The 20,000-nt window shown below is 42.8% G+C and overlaps 1 protein-coding gene across 1 annotated transcript in view; it reads right to left on the bottom strand.

The window, feature by feature from the left end:
* phb2a (prohibitin 2a) overlaps nt 1-19,522 on the bottom strand; it is a 28,792-nt gene extending 9,270 nt beyond the window's left edge. The window contains exons 1-6 of the mRNA XM_031319826.2: nt 19,397-19,522; nt 17,917-18,046; nt 14,469-14,553; nt 11,517-11,596; nt 7,423-7,607; nt 435-564 (exon numbers count right to left, since the gene is read on the bottom strand). Of these exons, the coding sequence (XP_031175686.1) occupies nt 435-564; nt 7,423-7,607; nt 11,517-11,596; nt 14,469-14,553; nt 17,917-18,046; nt 19,397-19,417 (631 nt within the window). The 5' untranslated portion in view covers nt 19,418-19,522. The remainder of the gene's footprint in view (nt 1-434; nt 565-7,422; nt 7,608-11,516; nt 11,597-14,468; nt 14,554-17,916; nt 18,047-19,396) is intronic.
* Between the last annotated feature and the right edge of the window lie 478 nt (nt 19,523-20,000).

Genomic DNA, 20,000 nt, shown 5'->3' with positions numbered 1-20,000 from the left:
TCAGTTACACGGCTGTTGTACCAGACCATTGTACCTCTTTATAAAACCTTTTCTACCAAAAATGTGACGTTAATGTCACCTTCTTTGGACCTATTCTTGCCTTCCTTCCTTCTGTCTTTTTTTTTTTTTTTTTTTCACAAATTTGTCGCTTTTTTTCAACATTTTTATTACCATTTTCTACCTATTCTTGCCTTCCTTCCTTCCTTCTTTTCACCGTCTCTTTGGGAGGTTATAAACCTCTCTATCCCAAACAATTCAAAGGGGAACATTATGGAACCCCTCCTCTATTATTAATAAAGAGCCAACAAAGAGAAAGCATTTGGTGGGACAGCAGCGAGGAAAAGCTGCCTTTAGAACAGGCAGAAACACGGGACAGCCCCCGGCTCTGGGTGGCCGGACCCAGAGACACGGAAACCTCTGTAGCATCTCCTCACCGACTTGTTTGGCCTCGACGGCGGCCGTGTACTCGCGGCTGAAGCTGAGCTCGGTGATGGCCACGTCGTCCAGGATGATGTTGAAGTCTTTCGCTCGCTCAAACAGCTCTCTGCGGATCAGCAGCGAAACCTGCAGGGGGAGCACACGTTGACACAAGTAAACAAAAAGGCAATGCCTAGTAGGGCTGTTGGAACGAAGGCTGAAAAAATATCAAATGGAATTCGAATGGTATATAGAGCAGGGGTCACCAACACGGTGCCCGCGGCCACCAGGTAGCCCCCAAGGACCACATGAGTAGCCCTCAGGCCTGTTCTAAAAATGAAAATTGAATATTGATATTTTCTGTTTCCCACCTTGTTAAGTCATTGTTGATAATTATTGTGAGAAATCATTAACGTGATCAGTGTCTTCACATAGATGAGTATCATTAATCATTAATAATCATATATAACTAAAGGGAAACTGAGCAAATTAGTTATTTCAGAAGAGCGTATCAAACTGGTAGCCCTTCATATGACTCGGTACCCATGAAGTAGCTCTCAGTTTCTAAAAGGTTGGCGACCCCTGGTATAGAGGGTTTTCACCAGAAGTCGCCATGTTGGAGGTACTCCGCATTAGAGGGCTGCATTGGGATTGGGTCCCGCCAGGTCCCGCGGGACCCAACGCAAATCTCGTGGGAGCGGGCGGTTTTAACTTTGCTGCGGGCGGGAGCGGGCGGCTAAAAAAAAAAAATACTGCGGGATCGGACCCCCCCCACGCCAGCAGAAACCATAGATATACATATATACTGACTGAGTATATTACATATATACTGACTGAGTATATACTGTATAGGCCATCTATGAGCAGACACCAGCGAGTCTGAGCCTCCCAGGACGGGGGAGCTCCGAGCCAAGGCTCCGTCCACCCTCATCCTCGGCTCCTTCCTCCCCCTCTCTCCCTCTCCTTCTGCTCCTTCCTCCCCCTCTCTCCCTCATCCTCGGCTCCTTCCTCCCCCTCTCTCCCTCATCCTCGGCTCCTCCCCCTCTCTCCCTCTCCTTCTGCTCCTTCCTCCCCCTCTTTCCCTCTCCCTCTCCTTCTGCTCCTTCTTCCCCCTCTCTCCCTCATCCTCGGCTCCTCCCCCTCTCTCCCTCTCCTTCTGCTCCTTCCTCCCCCTCTCTCCCTCTCCTTCTGCTCCTTCCTCCCTCTCTCTCCCTCATCCTCGGCTCCTTCCTCCCCCTCTCTCCCTCATCCTCGGCTCCTCCCCCTCCTCTCCCTCTCCTCTCTCGCTCCTCCTCCTCCTCATCTCGCCTCCCCCTCTCCTTCTGCTCCTTCCTCCTCCTCTCTCCCTCTCCTTCTGCTCCTTCCTCCCCCTCTTTCCCTCATCCTCGGCTCCTCCTCCCCCTCTTCTCTCCTCCTCCTCCTCTCTCCCTCTTCTTCTGCTCCTTCCTCCTCCTCCTCCCTCCCTCTCCTTCTGCTCCTTCCTCCTCCTCTCTCCCTCTCCTTCTGCTCCTTCCTCCCCCTCTCTCCCTCATCCTCGGCTCCTCCTCTCTCCCTCTTCTTCTGCTCCTTCCTCCCCCTCTCTCCCTCATCCTCGGCTCCTCCTCTCTCCCTCATCCTCGGCTCCTTCCTCCTCCTCTCTCCCTCTTCTTCTGCTCCTTCCTCCCCCTCTCTCCCTCATCCTCAGCTCCCCCTCTCTCCCTCACCCTCGGCTCCTTCCTCCCCCTCTCTCCCTCATCCTCGGCTCCTCCTCTCTCCCTCTCCTTCTGCTCCTTCCTCCCCCTCTCTCCCTCTCCTTCTGCTCCTTCCTCCCCGTCTAACAGCAGCAAGCACCTGCCTTCTTTACCTTCATCTTCTCCCTATTAACCTATAAAATGACGTGTTTTCTCATGCGGGACGGGAGAAGACACAACATCAATGCATCTCTATTATTGTGTGGGCATAAATTCTCAGAGTTTGCGGGTGCGGGCGGGAGTGGACATACACGTTGCGGGTGGTAATGGTCAGAAATTCGCCGGGAGCGGGCGGGAGCGGGATGAAGAAAACAGTCCCGTGCAGGGCTCTACTCCGCATCACAACAAAGCACAGGCACTGAAGTAGATCCCGAACGGCGTCGAGGAAAATGGTTAATTATTGTCGTGTTTTAGGTTGTACCAATAGGTCAGACTGAGAAAAACATTTGGAATATTATCGACTTCCAAAAGTTATTAACAACCAGGGAGAGGAATGAGAAGTTATCAGAGGAAAGGAGGCGCTTGTGGTCGGCAAAGCTCAACCAGGATCTACGAGGGACAAATCAAAGTCTTGTTCGGTCTTTGAAATGAAAATAAACGATTGAGAGTCACTTGGCTACACCTTGAGTATCGCAATGATATCATACAGTTAAGGTTAGGTTGATTAAAGACGTTACTGCATTACTTACTTTGGCTTCACACCACATTGGTCGGTAATGACTTGGTACTGCGTCTCCCTCACCCATCCACACACCATCTGGTTATAAGCCTCCAAACTTTTGTAGGATTTAAGGTCTTCCGCTGCGTATGGGCTCGGCGAGAACACCAGGTAGTTGACTATATCGGGATATGCAACTGAAGGAAGAATCACCGGGTCGCCATGGGTCCAAGAAGAGGGAGCCAACTTGTAGGGATCTGCACCGCCAGTAAACTGTAATTTCTCAAAATATCGCGCCTTTTTTTGTGGTCCGAGTCCTTCCACGCCTTTGCATCTTGGACGCGTTTTGATGAGCTTTTCTGTTGTTTAGACAAAGTATTAGAGATAATCGGGCGTCGGGCAGTCTGGCGAGGTCGGTGACTCGAGTCTGTTCGGTGTGTTCCGTGCCGTCGGCCGTTGGAGGAGCTGTCGGCATTCATTTTGGCCGATGTGACATGTTCAGTCGGGGACAGGGCAGTCAGAGACAGGACAGTCAGAGACGGGACAGTCGGAGACGGGACAGTCGGAGACGGGGCAGTCGGAGACGGGGCAGTCAGAGACAGGGCAGTCGGAGACAGGGCAGTCGGAGACAGGGCAGTCAGAGACAGTCAGAGACAGGGCAGTCAGAGACAGGGCAGTCAGAGACAGGGCAGTCAGAGACAGGGCAGTCAGAGACAGTCAGAGACAGTCAGAGACAGGGCAGTCAGAGACAGGGCAGTCAGAGACAGGGCAGTCAGAGACAGGGCAGTCAGAGACAGTCAGAGACAGGGCAGTCGGAGACAGGGCAGTCGGAGACAGGGCAGTCAGAGACAGGGCAGTCAGAGACAGGGCAGTCGGAGACAGGGCAGTCGGAGACAAGGGCAGTCGGAGACAAGGGCAGTCGGAGACAAGGGCAGTCGGAGACAGGGCAGCCGGAGACAGGGCAGTCAGAGACAGGACAGTCAGAGACAGGACAGTCAGAGACAGGACAGTCAGAGACAGGACAGTCAGAGACAGGACAGTCGGGACTCACCCGGAAATGGGGAGCGGATGAGTCTCTCAAAATCTGATGAAAATCTTTTAAACTGACCTTTGTTGATCTGAAATGAAGACAGATTCAGTAACTGCACGGCCTATTTCTCTCTTCAAATGTTTTCAGAAACACGTTTCGGTGAACTATTTTAGTCCAATATGAGATCGTATTCTGAACGAGCCGCCATGACAGTCTGGCTGTGAATTTCCGGAGAAAAAAGGCCCACGTGACGCGTTCGTCCAATCAGCTGCCATTTTTATTTTCTGGGAAATAATCAGACTGTTAATGGAAACAATACAGAGCAGCGCCGCCTGCTGCTATGGAGACGTATTACGTTTCACACACGTGCAGAGCGTACGCTCAATCTGACGTCTCCTCAGTGTGTTTTGAGGAACTTTTTGGACCTCGGGGACCCGACTGATCAGTTCGACTGGCTTTACTGCCAACGGTCGGCCGTCTGGTTGGCGTGTCAGGGCCTTTAAAGTATCCAAAGAGCACAATACTCCATTACTCCATTCAGTTGTTTACACCGAGTGCCTCCAATATGGCCGCGCATCCAGGTTACCGCCCAGAACGTGACGTCGGTGAAAACTACTCTATTATAGGAGGAAGATTGACAGCTCTAATGCCTGGTCTATATCCACCACGTTACACCTCCGGGATCGCTCCGGTACCGCTGGAAGTTCTGCAGGATATCCCTCTATTCAGCCAGGTGTGCTTTTATATATCCAAAACATAGTCTATGGAGTAGAGGTGTGAATCTTCACTGATCTCCCGATTATTACGATTATCATGTCAGCGATTCGATATCTCGATGCATCAAATAATATTTTTAATATTTTAATATTAAATTTAAATAATATATAATTAATAAATAAGCTTTTTAAAATTTCAAAACAGTTGCAATGTGCAATGTTAAGCTCATTAAACCATTTTTAAAAAATGTGCTATAACCGTTTTACTCGCATTGCTCCCATTTCCTCCGTGACACGCTCTCTTCCTGCCGTATGCCAACGCTCCGGTAAGTCCATCACCCCGTCTCTGGACGCCCCGGGAACGCCCCAGCTGGCCGCACATTTGTTGACAAACTACGGCGCGCACGTGACGGTGAAATGGCGATTTATCCAGTGTTGTAATGTAACAAAGTACAAATACTTCACTACTGTACTTAAGTAGAATTTTCACATATCTGTACTTTACTTTGTTATTTATATTTCCGGAAACTTTTACTTTTACTCCACTACATTTCCTAAATAAAATGTATACTTTTACTCCACTACATCTCCCCTGAGCATCTTAGTTACTCGTTACTACAAAATATAATCAGAAGAAATTGATTACAATGAAAAAAAGGAAGTTTGGCCAATCATTGCTCCAACATTACAGTTGGTGACGTGATGCCTGTTTGTTGCCAAGCGGCAAAAAATTAAAAAAAAATACGCCAAAACTAAAGAAGAGGAGGAAGCAGAATGACTGATAGTGTCATGGAAACACCTGCTGCAGGCTCTGCTGCCATGGTAACAGACCCCGACGACAGCGGTGATGAAGATAACATTACACACCTTTGGCCATAAAGTTCATAATCAAAGTTTTTTTTTTACTTTTACTTAAGTACATTTAATATCAGAAAATTGCTATGAATACTTAAGTACAGTAAATATCAGATACTTTAAGACTTTTACTCAAGTAATATTCTAAAAGGAGACTTTAACTTCTACCAAAGTCATTTTCTGGGAAGATACTTGTACTTTTACTCAAGTATTGCTTTTGAGTACTTTATACAAGACTGGATTTATCCCTTTAAATGTGAATAAATGACAGCTACACTCACCGCCAGCAAATGCTCTTTCGGTTATGATTGGTGATATCTTTTAGAGGCGCAACGATGAATGAATTAATATATTAATCGTTAGTTCCAGCCCTAGTATCTTTACAACTCGCCGTTACCTTGTTTTCCTGTGACTGTTGATGCGACAGTACATTACAGACACTCAAACAGGACAGAGGAACACAGCTGATTTTTTATTTTTTTTGAAGACTTAGTTAAGGCGGCCGCCTAAACTGCAAAGTGCTGCGGGAAACCCTGCTTACCATAACCTAACGGTACAGATCCACCTGGCCGTGCGACGCTTCTGTCGCGCCGCGCTCCGCTCTATTCTCTGGGTGACGTCAAGCGACTTCAACGTGCACGCAAAGCATTCTGGGAAGGCGGTGCTGCATTTGAGAAAATGTTGCGCGTCAAGAAGCTCGCCGATGCCCATCTTTATACAAATGCATCCGGTGAACGCGTGAATGCGACTATCCAGTAGAAGTAGACGGAAATCTTATAAACTGACCTTTGTTGATCTGAAATGAAGACAGATTCAGCAACTGCACGGCCTATTTCTCTCTTAAAATGTTTTCAGAAACATGTTTCGGTGAACTATTTTCGTAAAATACTAGATCGTCTGTTGAAATTCTGGAGAAGCCAAACCCACGTCAGGCGTTCGTCCAATCAGCTGCCTGTCAGGGGCGTGGAGCATCAACCATGGATGTATGACGCCGCGACACAACGCTTCAGTCGTGTCGGACATATGGATCTGTACCGTAATTCTATTGCTGGGGCAGTGGCTATAATTTTGATACGGAATAGGGCTGTTGGAACGAATTCCGAAATTTGAATATAATTCGAATATTAAAAAAAAAAAAAAAAAAAAAAATCAATACTATTCGAATGCTAAAATTACTATTTGAATATTGCTTTTTTATGAATTTTTTAAATGCAATCTTGCCTTTCTCGTCGCCTTGGCCTACACGCATGTGAAAATTAAATGCATTTGTTTAGTCTGATGAACAATAACGTTTTTGAATCGTATCACAATCGTACACGTTCCCTTAATACATCCGTCCACGCGGTATCATCATCACAATACTATCAGAAGTGGCGGAGAGCGACCTGAGGGCACCCCTGACGATGTTACACCCTGACAAGCTAGGCCATCTGTCCCAGGAATTGCTGCTAAAACGGGCAACAATTACTTTTTTTCCTGCCTCTCTCATCATCACGGGGCTTACCAGCCGTCCGCCTGGCGCTAACGGACAAACTGACGCATTCAAATGTAAAGATATGAGAGCGGTCAACATTATGCGGGGGTCTGGATTTAAAGATTTTAGTCACGAGCTTGAGCCAAGGTACATTAGAGTTGACAAATTAACGTCATTCATGTTGTCCCGCTGTTTGATTGTTAATCAGAAAGCGATCAGCTGTTTTCTAAAGTTAGTTTTGTAATGTTAGTGGTCCCTCTAGTGGACAGAACGTGGAACAACAACCACATGCTGATAGTGGCATTGGCCATCCATAAGCCTGTGTAATACCGTAAAAATTAATAACCGGATGAATTTGAGCATTTAATATTTGACTATTATTTGAATATTAAAATAACAAATGGAATTCGAATAGTATTATAGAGGAAGATTGACAGCCCTAATACGGAATAGCCACAACGCCACTGAATGTAAACGTACGTAAACACGTTTTGAAGCTGGGAGGCGCCTCTCTCTACTCGTTGCGTTCGGCGTTTTGGTACCTGTGCTCTCTGGGTGATGAGCTGCGAGGCGTTGAACTTCGCCACGACGCTCTTCAGCACCTCGTTGACGATGGACGGCAGGACGCGCTCGTCGTAGTCCTGTCCCAGCTGCTGGTAGAGGATGGGCAGGTTGGACGCCAGGGGACGCGACAGGACACGCAGAGAGATGTTCACCATCTGGAGATCTGGGGAGGGACACACGGGACCATCTGGTTACAGCTCAACAACTGCTAGTATCAGATATAGGGTGCATTCTGGAGACGGCTGATCATTCATTCTGCTCTCAAAGTCATTCAAGGAACGGAAACTTAAAGTCACAAAATAGAGAACACAAAAACGACTTTTTAAAAGCAGAATTTGTTTTTTTAAAGTGACAAAAAGCTGAAATAAATGGTGTAAAAATGAGAAAACATTTAAAAAATCAAAATTGACAACAAAAGCAAAAAAGCAAATTACATAGTTGTCTAATGAGCAATATTTTTTAAGTATATATATATATATATATATATATATATATATCAAAGAAATGTGTTGTCTTCCCGTCGACCTACAACTTATTCTACACTTTGAAGTTTTTGCCGATTTCATTCAAATTTGTCACTTTTGTCGTTTTTTTAAATTATGTTTTTGGAGCTTTTTCTGATGTATTTTTTTTTTACTTCTTTTAAAAAAAAAATTAACAAGTTTTTGGCACCTTTGGCGATGTTTTTGATGTTTTTTGTGTCACTTTTTCGATTATTTTGTTTTTGTTATTTTTGTTTGTTATTTTTTTTTTTTTTTATTAATTATGTTTTCGTCAATTTTTTAACAAGTTTTTTCCCCACTTCTTTCCAAGTTTTGCCACATTTGGCGATGTTTTTGATGTGTTTTTTTTTTGTCGCTTGTTTTCAGCGTTTAAAAAGGCGTTTTTGTAGCTTTTTCCAACATTTTTGAACTTGTTTCTACGTTCTTCTGTCATAGTTCAGATACAGACAACATAGAGCTGGGTGATTTCTTTCCCTAAAAAAATCTGTGATTTTTTTTTATAAAAAAAAAAACTCAATTCACGATTCGATTTTCCCCCCCTTCCATTTAAAACAAAATAACTGCGAACTGTAAATATATTTTAATATATATACCCCCACATCAGGGTATGTGATATATATAAATATATATTTATTGTATTTAATTAAAGTGCATCAACATAAACAAAATTGCAAAGGCAAACCCTTTCTCTAACTGAAAAGTCACTGTGCAGTGCGCAACAAAGATTGTTAAACATCCAAATTAGTGCCGAGTGTTATACAGCTGAGGAAGAGCAACGTCAGAGAAATACCTGCGGCTATGTACTGTATATCGAGCGTCCAAAACTTTCAGCATGTTGTTAAAGCCTCTCTTCTCAACAGAGTAAACTGGCAGCATATCCGTAGCTATGTAGAGGGTAATTGCCTCCGTTATGGCGTTCCACCTTGCCCCGCTCTTCTCATACGGTACACTGTTTGAAAAGCTGTGTTGAAGAGTTGGTGCTAGCGCTAACGCCACTGGAGTGGTTTTCTTTTCGAAGAAGGCATCACTTCTCCCACTCAGCCGCATGTCTTCGCTTTAAATGCTGAAACAGATTTGTTGTACTGCTACCCAGGGTTTCCCGCAGCACTTTGCAGTTTAGGCGGCCGCCTTAACACCACACGCATGCCGCCTTAACTAAGTCTTAAAAAAAATAAAAGATCCGCCGTGTTACTCGGTCCTGTTTGAGTGGCTGTAATGTTCTGTCGCATCAACACAGTCTGTAGGAAACAAGGTAACGGCGAGTTGTCAAGATACCACCAATCACAACAGAAAGAGCATTTGCTGGCGGTGAGTGTAACGGTCATTTATTCACATTTAAAAAGGGATAAATCGCCATTTCACCGTCGCGTGTGCGTCGGAGTTTGTCAACATATGCGGCCAGCTGGGGCATGCCGGGCAGAGACGGGGTGATGGACTTACCGGAGCGTTGGCACACGGCAGGAAGAGAACATTTATATACAGTGAGAAAAATACCGTATTTTCCGGACTATAAGTCGCTCCGGAGTATAAGTCGCATCAGTCAAAAAATGCGTCATGCAGAGGAAAAAAAAACATATATAAGTCGCACTGGACTATAAGTCGCATTTATTTAGAAATTGATTTCACAAAATCCAAGATCAAGAACAGACATTTAATCTGGAAAGGCAAGTTATTCAACTACACAGTAGCACACAGAACAAGGGGCTGAATACGGTAGGTGTCCGGTATGTTAACGTAACACATTAACAGTTATTCAACTATACAACAGAATACAGAACAACTACCAGGGCGTGGAGACGTAACTGCACCGTTGACGTGCATCTACATCTGTGGACTCGTTCCTCCAGCTCTGGCCATCTTGCTTTCAGCGCGCGACTAGCTTTCTTTGTTTCCTTCATTGCAGTAAGAGTCACCTTTTCGCCAGTCCCTCACAAGTTTCTCTCTCACTCCAAACTTTCTTTCTGCTGCTCGATTACCGTTTTCGGCTGCATATTTTACTACCTGCAGTCACCTGCAGTTTCTTTTCTTTCTCAGTTGTCTTTAGGAGCAGCGTATAGTTGTCACAAGCCTAGAGCGCCCTCTGGCGGCTTTAGACGGTAATGTTTTCAGCATGAAATAACATTTAAAAACGTGAAATTATAAATATTTTGATATATAAGTCGCACCTGACTATAAGTCGCAGGACCAGCCAAAGTATGAAAAAAAGTGCGACTTATAGTCCGGAGGACCTGCGCCGCAGGGAGCGTGCTACGGAAACCCTGAAGGAAGATTTGGCGAATGCAAAATGTATGTACGCTATACTGAAGAGGGGGATTTTTTGAAAATATGAATCGATTTGACCTACCAACTCGATTTTTTAATCAAATAGATTTTTTTCCCAGCCTTAAGACAACAGGAGGTTAATGTGAGCTGACAGAATCATGCGGTAATAATCCTCTCAGACCGATTAATCTGCAGCTATTTTGATAATTGATTAAGATAAAAACTTTTTAAATCCCCAGAGGGGGGGTGTGTGGTTGCTGCAGCAGCGCAGGGACAGAAATAAGTACCGATAAAATATAGGGAAGTATAAAATAAATAATAAGGGAAGTACATAAAACTAAGATATGAATAAGAAGCTAAAACGGAAACTGTCTGTCTGCTCTGCTTGTTGTTCTGTTCATTGTAGAAATGCACAAATTAGTTAAAGCTGCAACTAACTAATCTAGTACGTTGGAAAAGGAAAGGCAAGAAAAGAAGAGGAAGGAAGGATGAAAGAAAGGAGGCAAGGATGGAAATAAAGACAGAAGAAAGGATGGATGGAGGGAAGTAGGATTCATCTTTGCAGCTCTACACTTTATGTAAGTTTTTAAGTAAATATTTAAGGAGGGAAGGAAAGAAGAAAGGAAGTACGTAGTAGAGGGTGACACAGGAATCAATGGTCGCTCCCATCCCATGACAATACTCCCATCCCGATCACGTGACTGCCCCTGCAAAACAATCCCGTCCTGCAAAATCCCAAATCCCGTCCTGCTCCCGTTTGGTTCCCTATGTTGTCTAAAGTTATCAGACAGTGAAACTGACTCCCGCGGGAATCACGTGACCCGTGGGAGTCCCGCAAAATTGTCACCATCTCGTACGTAGGGACTAAAGAGGAGGGAGGGAGGGAGGTATTCCCAATCAACAAACGTATTTTGAGTTGTAAGTTGTTCTCTTTTCTAAAACAAAATGCCTCGCAATCTTTGGGCGCACTCAAAGAATCATTTTTTTAAAATTCCATCTCCGGCTCCGTCCCGCTCCCGTTGATTTCTACGCTCTGTCCCGAACACGTTGCTGACAGTGAAATTGACTCCCGTACCGTGGGAGACAGACAGACAGACAGACAGAGAGAGACACAGACAGACAGACAGACAGACAGAGAGAGAGACACAGACAGACAGACAGACACAGACAGACAGAGACACAGACAGACACAGACAGACAGAGAGACACAGACAGACAGAGAGAGAGAGAGAGAGACACAGACAGACAGAGACAGAGACAGAGAGAGAGAGAGAGAGAGAGAGAGAGAGACAGACAGACAGACTGACCTTTGCTTCCAGTGAGTGAGGAGATCTTTCTGGGTCTGGCTCTGATGTCGTAGATGACGGGATACTGGAACCAGGGCATCCTGAACAACAACAACAACAGAGAAGCTCATTTCTTTCTTTCATACAATCCATCCATAGTGATTATTAAGAGAGGAGAGAGAGAATCACCACTAGCCTCTATGTTATATAGTTAGTCTAGTCCAGTGTTTCTCAAATGGGGGTACGAGTCCCCCTAGGGGTACTCTGGAGGACTGCAGGGGGTACGTGTCCCCCTATGGGTACTCTGGAGGACTGCAGGGGGTACGTGTCCCCCTAGGGGTACTCTGGAGGACTGCAGGGGGTACGTGTCCCCCTATGGGTACTCTGGAGGACTGCAGGGGGTACGTGTCCCCCTAGGGGTACTCTGGAGGACTGCAGGGGGTACGTGTCCCCCTAGGGGTACTCTGGAGGACTGCAGGGGGTACGTGTCCCCCTATGGGTACTCTGGAGGACTGCAGGGGGTACGTGTCCCCCTAGGGGTACTCTGGAGGGGGTACGTGACATTTTTTGCTAAATGTTTTTCAGTTCCAAGGCTGTAGTTACTTCTACTTTCTTTTTTTTTCCTCCAAGTTTGTCACTTTTTTCGAAGTTCGTCGCTTGATGTTTCCGTTTCCTGTACGGGACTCTCGAACACTTCCTTTCTCCATCCTTCCCTCCTTAAATGTTTACTTAAAATCTTACATAAAGTGTAGAGCAGCTTGCAGGCTTTTATTAATTTGTGCATTTCTACAATGAACAGAACACCAAGCAGAGCAGACAGACAGTTTCTGTTTTAGTTTCTTATTCATATCTTAGTTTTATGTACTTCCCTTATTATTTATTTTATACTTCCCTATATTTATTTACACAGCGACGAGTCTGATCTCTGGTTACAGCGCAGCGGGACAGGGGGGGGGGGCGTGCTTCTCCAAAAGTTGAAACAGTCTCAACAGACAGACAGACACACACACACATACACAAACAAACAGACAGACATTCAGTAAGACTATTTAAGACAGCGAGGGCACGAGTTTCTCCCTTTTAGAAGAGCACCGGAAACACGAGCGTGCTGCTACTTTCCATCACACAGGGACATTATCAGCCTTTCAGTCTCAGCTGGCTCTCCTGCATATTATAAAAATAATATATTTTATTTATGGGCGCCTTGCATAGCACTCAAGGTCACCTTACAGTTAAAAAAGGCAAATATAATTAAACAAACATTTAAAAGATAAAGCAATCAATATGAAATCATATGAAAGGTGCAGCTGTGTTGCTTTTTGACTGGCTTGTGTGTTTCACTGTACCGTATTTGTCTATTTGAGATATATATATATATATATATATATATATATGTATGTGTGTGTGTGTGTGTGATGTGGGGGTATGGTGAAGGGTATGTGATGATGTGGGGGTATGGTGAAGGGTATGTGATGATGTGGGGGTATGGTGAAGGGTATGTGATGATGTGGGGGCCAAGGGAACGTTATCAGGATGCATAGTATCCTGGATCCATGAAATAACTGGCCTTTCAAAATAAAAGTCTGCCTGCCTCTATGGGGATTTAACATAGAGGTGTACTGACTTTAGTTGCCAGCGGTTTAGACATTAATGTCTGTGTGTTGAGTTATTTTGAGGGGACAGCACATTTACTCTGTTATACAAGCTGTACACTTCATACTTTACATTGGAGCAAAGTGTAATTTCTTCAGTGTTTTCCCATTAAAAGATATAATGAAATATTTACTAAAATGTGAGGGGTGTACTCACTTGTGAGATACTGTATGTTTAACATTAAAAGATGATTCATAAATCATGCCCACAATTATTATTTTAATAGCTTAGTATTCAATGCACTAAAATAAGGTATGTTAAAGGCTTTAGGCCGCCCTACATGTTATTGAAGGGCCCAGTTTAATACGCAACTTAATTTTATACAATATATGTAGTAGGGGGTCCCTGATGCGTCTCTCTCTCAGCTAAGGGGTCCTGGCCTTAAAACACTTTGAAGACCCCTGTCTTAGCCCCCCAATATTTACTCTCTTTCTTCATTTTGTAATCAGTCTTCATGGCATGTGGTGCCAGCAGCGTCAGCCCGGCGTGCGACAGTAATAATCCTCCGTGCGGAAACACCGTGAGCGGTACAAACGTTGGTAACATTGATTAAACGAAGGATTTTTTAGTAATCGAAATTATTCGAGGAATCGTTTCAGCCCTACTCATGGCTGGATACATTGTACAATACATTGATTACACAGCGCAGAGAGAGAGAGAGAGAGAGAGAGAGAGAGAGAGAGAGAGAGAGAGAGAGAGAGAGAGAGAGAGAGAGAGAGAGAGAGAGAGAGAGAGAGAGAGAGAGAGAGAGAGAGAGAGAGAGAGAACGGTGCACAACAATCAGCTGTTTCTCCGAAGGGATAGTCAACAAGTCGGCTGTTTAGATCAGATTGTGGTCACCACTACGTATTTTCTTGTCTTTGCTTTTGGTAGTTGTTGCGTTTGGTGTAGTTTCATCGTCCATACGACTGTGATTTACTTTTGTCGGTCCACTTCGTGGAACGCATGATTAAGTTAGACTCAATGTTTTAAGCACTGACATCGTGCTATTATTGTGGTAAGCTAGTTCCATTTTGCAGTAGACACACTGTACAGAGTTTTCGTTTTAAATTACGTTTGAACTGATTCCAAACTTTGGCCACTTTCTGTCGTTTCCTCTAGCCTGTCTCTTCTCTCAGCCCAGAGATCTTCAACAGGGGGTCTGGGACCCCTAGGGGGTCCTCAGAGTTACTGCAGGGTCCTGGCCTTAAAAAACTTGGAACTCTGGATACATTGTACTGTACAATACATTGATTTACCGAGTGACTGCGGACGTAAGGAAGGACTAGTGAAGCCAGAAAACTAAGAAGATATCATGGGTATGTGTGTTTATATTCAGACCTGAAGTGGAGTCCCTCGGAGAGAACGGTGTCCATCTGCATCCCTCCGATCCTGTTGAAGATGATCGCTCGCTGTCCTCCTTCAACTACAAGACACACAAACACGACAGAAAGCCTTTAACCCTCCTGTTGTCGTCCCGTCGACCGTGCAACTTTTTATTTTCTGGGTCAAATTGTTTTTTTTGTTTGTTTTTTTCCAAACGTTGTGGTCGTCTTTTTCAATTCCACTTTATTTAGATCGATAGATAGATACTTTATTTATCCCGACGTAAATTTTAGGATCCAGCAGCTTAGACAACCACAACACAACAAACACACACACACACATACATAAGAATTAAAATTAAAATCACGCACAGAAATGCAATGACCATGATAAGGTGCTAGGGTAGAGTGTGTGCAATGGTGATAGTGTAAAAGTGAACAGTGCAGTAGAGTATTATTAAATATTAACTATGAAATATTAACATAACATTAACTGACTGATTGAATAAGAATATAAATAAATAAATAAATATAATAATATAAATATCAACCATCAATATCAACCTATTCGTCAATAGATTGATCCCTTCATTCCATTTCTATCTATTGCATTACTTCACATTACTAACTAGACTGCAACCTCAGTGTATATTTTCATCAACAAAAGTAGTTTTGTGTACATATAGCTATCAAATAAAAATAAATATATATAAATATATATAAAATATATAAATATATATAAATATATATAAAAATATATATATATATAAAAATATATATATATATATATAGTTTTTGTCACATTTTTCCTGCGCTTTTTTGACGCTTTGATGTTTTTTTCCCCACGTTTTTGAAGCTATTTCCGACATTTTTGTCACTCTTTTCAACGTTCCTTTATAATTTGTTTCCTCCAAATGCTATAAAATTGCATAAAATGCCCAAATTCAATGAATGAACTGAGCTGATCTTTTTTTTACTTGTGAAGAGTAATGGTTGTACGGAACCATCCATGTTATTTTTTGACAATTTGGTTGAAAGAAATCCAAATTTCTGATGTAGAAACTTTTTGAAAAATGGGTCAAATTTGACCCGTTTACAAAAAACTTTCTACATCAGAACTACGACAAAAGAACGGTGGAAAAAACACAAATGTTGGAAAAGACTGCAAGAAAAAACACTGAAAAAAGTGACCCAAAAAAATCTGAAAAAGTGACAAACTTGTTAAAAAACAAGTAATGTTGGGTACCGAAACCCGGTTCCACTATGGAACCGGTTCCTACGCAAACGGCAGTATTCGGACCGGATTAGAACGCAAATTTCGGTTCCGACTGAAATATTTTCCCTCTGTCGCTCCGGACAGCGGCAGACTCTTTTTTTCTTTCTCCCTTTTACGCCGAGTGGCGCCCGTGCCCGCTCGCGACTCGCGGTGTGAAGCGCGTGTCCGCGCTATTCCCCCGACGTGCACTCTACAATCACAGCTGATAGACGGCTTATTGTACACGCTCCGAAACGGACGTAAAAATATCACCCTTTCTCTGTAGTCTACCGTTAGCTAGCTATAGTAAATGTAGGCTACTTTTTAAATGGCATATTTTCCCTCTGGGCTCACCAAAACAGACGTAAAGGCATATTAACCATTCACTGCACGTGATCGCTAGTAAACATATTACGCTCTGCTAGTCTATCGTTCAGGACCAGACCCTGTAGCCTGGTGGTGGGGGAGGTCTGCCCTTTCTAACTCCTCCCTGTGTGTCCAGGCCTCTCTGACACCAGCTGAGAGAGGTTTCTCCTGTGCAGGACATGCCATAAGTCAGGAGAGGTGTAGTATCTCACCAGAGAAGGTAAATATGGTCATTGTTCTGCAAAAGAACTGCTAAAGTTTGAAGCTGGTTGGCATACCAACTCAACAACATTTATTTAGTTCTTACTTGTTAATAGTGTAACTGTTATTTGTTAAATTATTGTAGTTATGTGTTAGGTGTTGTAATTTCCCCTTGCGGGATTAATAAAGTATACATTAGTATTATTATTATCATCATTATTAGGTGACTTAGGTTTACTTATATATTTAAGTACTTTAAAACGTTAACATATTGTTAAATTTAAATAATTTTCAATTTTAAAAAAAAACTCCATAAAAGAGCCTTTCTTTGACGTCATTTTTCAGTTTTTCAAGAATCGGTTTAGGAATCGGAAAAATCCAAATGGCACCCAACCCTAAAAACAAGTGTCAAAAAAATTGAAAGAAAACGTGAAAAAATATCAGAAAAAGCAACAAAAAAACTTGTTTAAAAAAGTGACAATTTTTTTTTTTTTTTTTTTTAAAAGTGAAGAAAAAAAAAATTGTTAAATAAATTTACAAAAACATAATTAAAAAAAACACCAAAAAAAAAAATCGACAAAAACATTGAAAAATCTGTAAAAGTGACCAAAAAAAAAATTGGAAAAAAGTGAAAACATTTTCTTTTAAAACACGCCAAGAAAGTGACAAAAGAATTGGAATAAAATCGACGAAAACGTTGAGAAGTGTAGAAAAAGGACAACAAAATGTTGAAAATTCGACCCAGAAAAACACAAAGTTGCAGGTCGACGGGAAGACAACACGAGAGTTAACATTTACAGACAGTTTGTGAAAAGAATTAAGTGCAATGAATAGTTTCCTGTTGACATGAATCAGCTCTCTGCAGGAGAAAATCCTCCGAGATGTTGGCTGTTAGATTTGGACTGACTGACTGCAGGAGACGGAAGAGTTTTTCTATCAGATTTTTGATTTTGTTCCACTGCAAACTAAAGAAATACACTGTAAAAATATGAAAGTGCTTTTCATTTCTGTCGTTTTATGGAACATTAGTCGATATCGACAACTTTTCATTTCCGCGATTGCTCTCCGGTGCCGCCGTAAATTCGTCCGGATGTCCGTCCCCTTCCTCTGTCTCTGTGTTGCCGTTCTAACCTCTGGTGGATTTGTGAGGACTATGGTTAACTGTTCCTCAGATCTCTGCAGGGTAAATCCAGACAGCTAGCTAGACTATCTGTCCAATCGGAGTTTTCTGTTGCACGACTTAGGCTACGTTCACACCGCAAGTCTTAATGCTTAATTCAGATATTTTTTGCACACATGATGCATGACCTACGTCCCTCTTTTCGGCCGGATGTCCGTCTCTGTCCAATCTGAGTTTTCTGTTGCACGACTAAAACTACTTTTGAACGTACACACGTTCCACCAAAACAAGTTCCTTCCCGAGGCTATTTAGCAGAGGCACCGTGGCTCCGTCCGGAGCTTAGCACCGCCCACGACGATCGTGATTGGTGTAAAGAAATGCCAACAAACCAGAGCATGTTTTCCTCCCATCCAGGAATGCTGTGTGGACTAGACAGACCTTCCTCCGCAGCGCTGTGGAGGAAGGTCTGGCAATGCGAGACTAATGGAAGATAAAAGGTATATTAAAGCCGAAGTAGACTACCTGTGTATGTTGCTTCCTTGACTCCGTAAGCCAGCGCTCCGGCACCGATCAGCAGTTTGAGTCCGATTCCTGCGCCCCGAGATCCTGCCGACATCCTGGCTGCTATCTGCCGCAGCTGCTGCAGGAAACCCTGAAACACAAAGACGGCGCTTTCAGACCGGTGAAGAGGCTCATAAACTTTAGCACCAATAATGTTGATGCAACACACAAACAGAATCAGAAAAAGATGCATTGACAGGTTAAGTAGCACTTATGAGGAATTTGGTTTGGTGCATACATAAAAAAAATATTTAAACATTATTATGAAATAGACAAACACACAAACATGGCTGATTTCGGCAGAAAAGCCCTTAATAGTTCAAACTGATTACACAGACATGAGTGACCTTTGCACAGGATGGGTAACCATGAAGGTTGTCACCTCCCAACGACTATTCAAGGACTGTATCTAGCCACAAAAACATTTCATATGTGCGCACCGCGGCCAAAGCTCCATTTAAAAGTCCGTTGTTTTAATATTTGCTAGCAGTTAGGCAAATAACTCACGTATTTAGACGTCACGAATGATATATTATACATTTATGAGCTGTAATCTTTAATTCGGCTGGCAGATAACCCCTCAAAGCGTAATTACTTTTATAGAATATCAGCATTTTGCTTGTAGTACTTCTGGGGGTCAACCGCCGTTAAACATATGTCGCAGCATCACGACCAAACTCCATTCACACGTTCGTTGTTTTAACATTTGCTGGCACAAAAGCCAATTAATCCCACATTCAGACATCACTGATGATCTGTTGTTAATTAATGAGGTCTAATCTTTCATTCGGCTTACATATAAACAACAAAGCGTAATTAAGTTTGATAGAATATCAGTTTTTCCAATTTGTTGCTCGTAGTATTTCTGGATGCCAACCGCTGTGTAACATAAGCGGATTCAGGTGCAACACTTGGCACAAATGATGTTTGTGGAGACGGCTGAGCAGCTTAGTGTACTACAGTGTATGCCGAATTAAGTGTATATCCTACAAAAGTCTAAATATGCAGAAAACATTCATTTATAATGCGTGTACATATATCAATGAGCGAGTGAATATTCATTTGTTAGACTTTTAAACGGAAACTGGCATATTCGATTACTGTAGTGAACAAGGCTTACTACAGACATTGGTTTGTGAAATGTAAGCTAACCGACATTAAGCTTTTTAAAAAAGCATCCTCCTTCAGTATCAGTCTTCATCTTTGACCTGAGGCTTTAAGAATACAACTTAGCTAACATTGACTGTAACTGTAAGCTAACGTTAGCTTAGCTACATCACATTCAGCCTGATTCACGTGGATGACTTGTCGTTTTAAAAACGCTAAATGCTAATTATGTCACGAACCGGCGAGCAAAGAGCTGCAAACGAGAGATCGGTGTAACCGAACTGAAGGAAGAAATGTGATTTTTTTAATTCATTAAAAGCTGAAAAAGACTTACACCGGGATCTTTATTCGCCATGCTCGTCCTCTTCGTCTGTCAGAAAAAAGTACGCACGCCAAGGTCACGCTTGATGACGTACTTCCGTGTGCGCTGGGCAGCATGGGAAATGTAGGATTCCACAAATGTGGTGTATGAGTGGGAAATAGCTTATTTCTTACCGTGTATGATAAAGAATGAGTTAATTGTTGTCTGTTACAAAGTGATGTACTTTAACATATACTTCTATACTAAAATATAAAGTACATGACGCAGTTTTTAATGCTTTTTGACCCCATTTTTTACGGTTTTGATGCTTTTTTGATGCTTTTGACAATTTCTTTGAAGCTTTTGTTGCTCGCTTTCACCGCTCTCAACCTTTTAACGCAGGCCACTGTGTTTTTTCTACTACTAATGGATGTTTACATTGGTTACTTACTGGTTTTTATATTATTATTATTTTTTAAATAATTATTATTACTACTAAGTCTACATTATTCTCTTATATTGTCCATATTTAATGCTGCATGGTCTCTAGATTTTATCCTTGCACTATTGGACTTATTTGCACTACCACCATGACACACTCCCTCATAGAGCACCTTACCATGCAGACAGACACACA

Source organism: Sander lucioperca, chromosome 9 (assembly GCF_008315115.2).
Source record: "Sander lucioperca isolate FBNREF2018 chromosome 9, SLUC_FBN_1.2, whole genome shotgun sequence".
Taxonomy (NCBI): domain Eukaryota; kingdom Metazoa; phylum Chordata; class Actinopteri; order Perciformes; family Percidae; genus Sander; species Sander lucioperca.
Note: the sequence above shows the minus strand (reverse complement) of the source record. Positions and strands in the feature narration are given on the sequence as shown.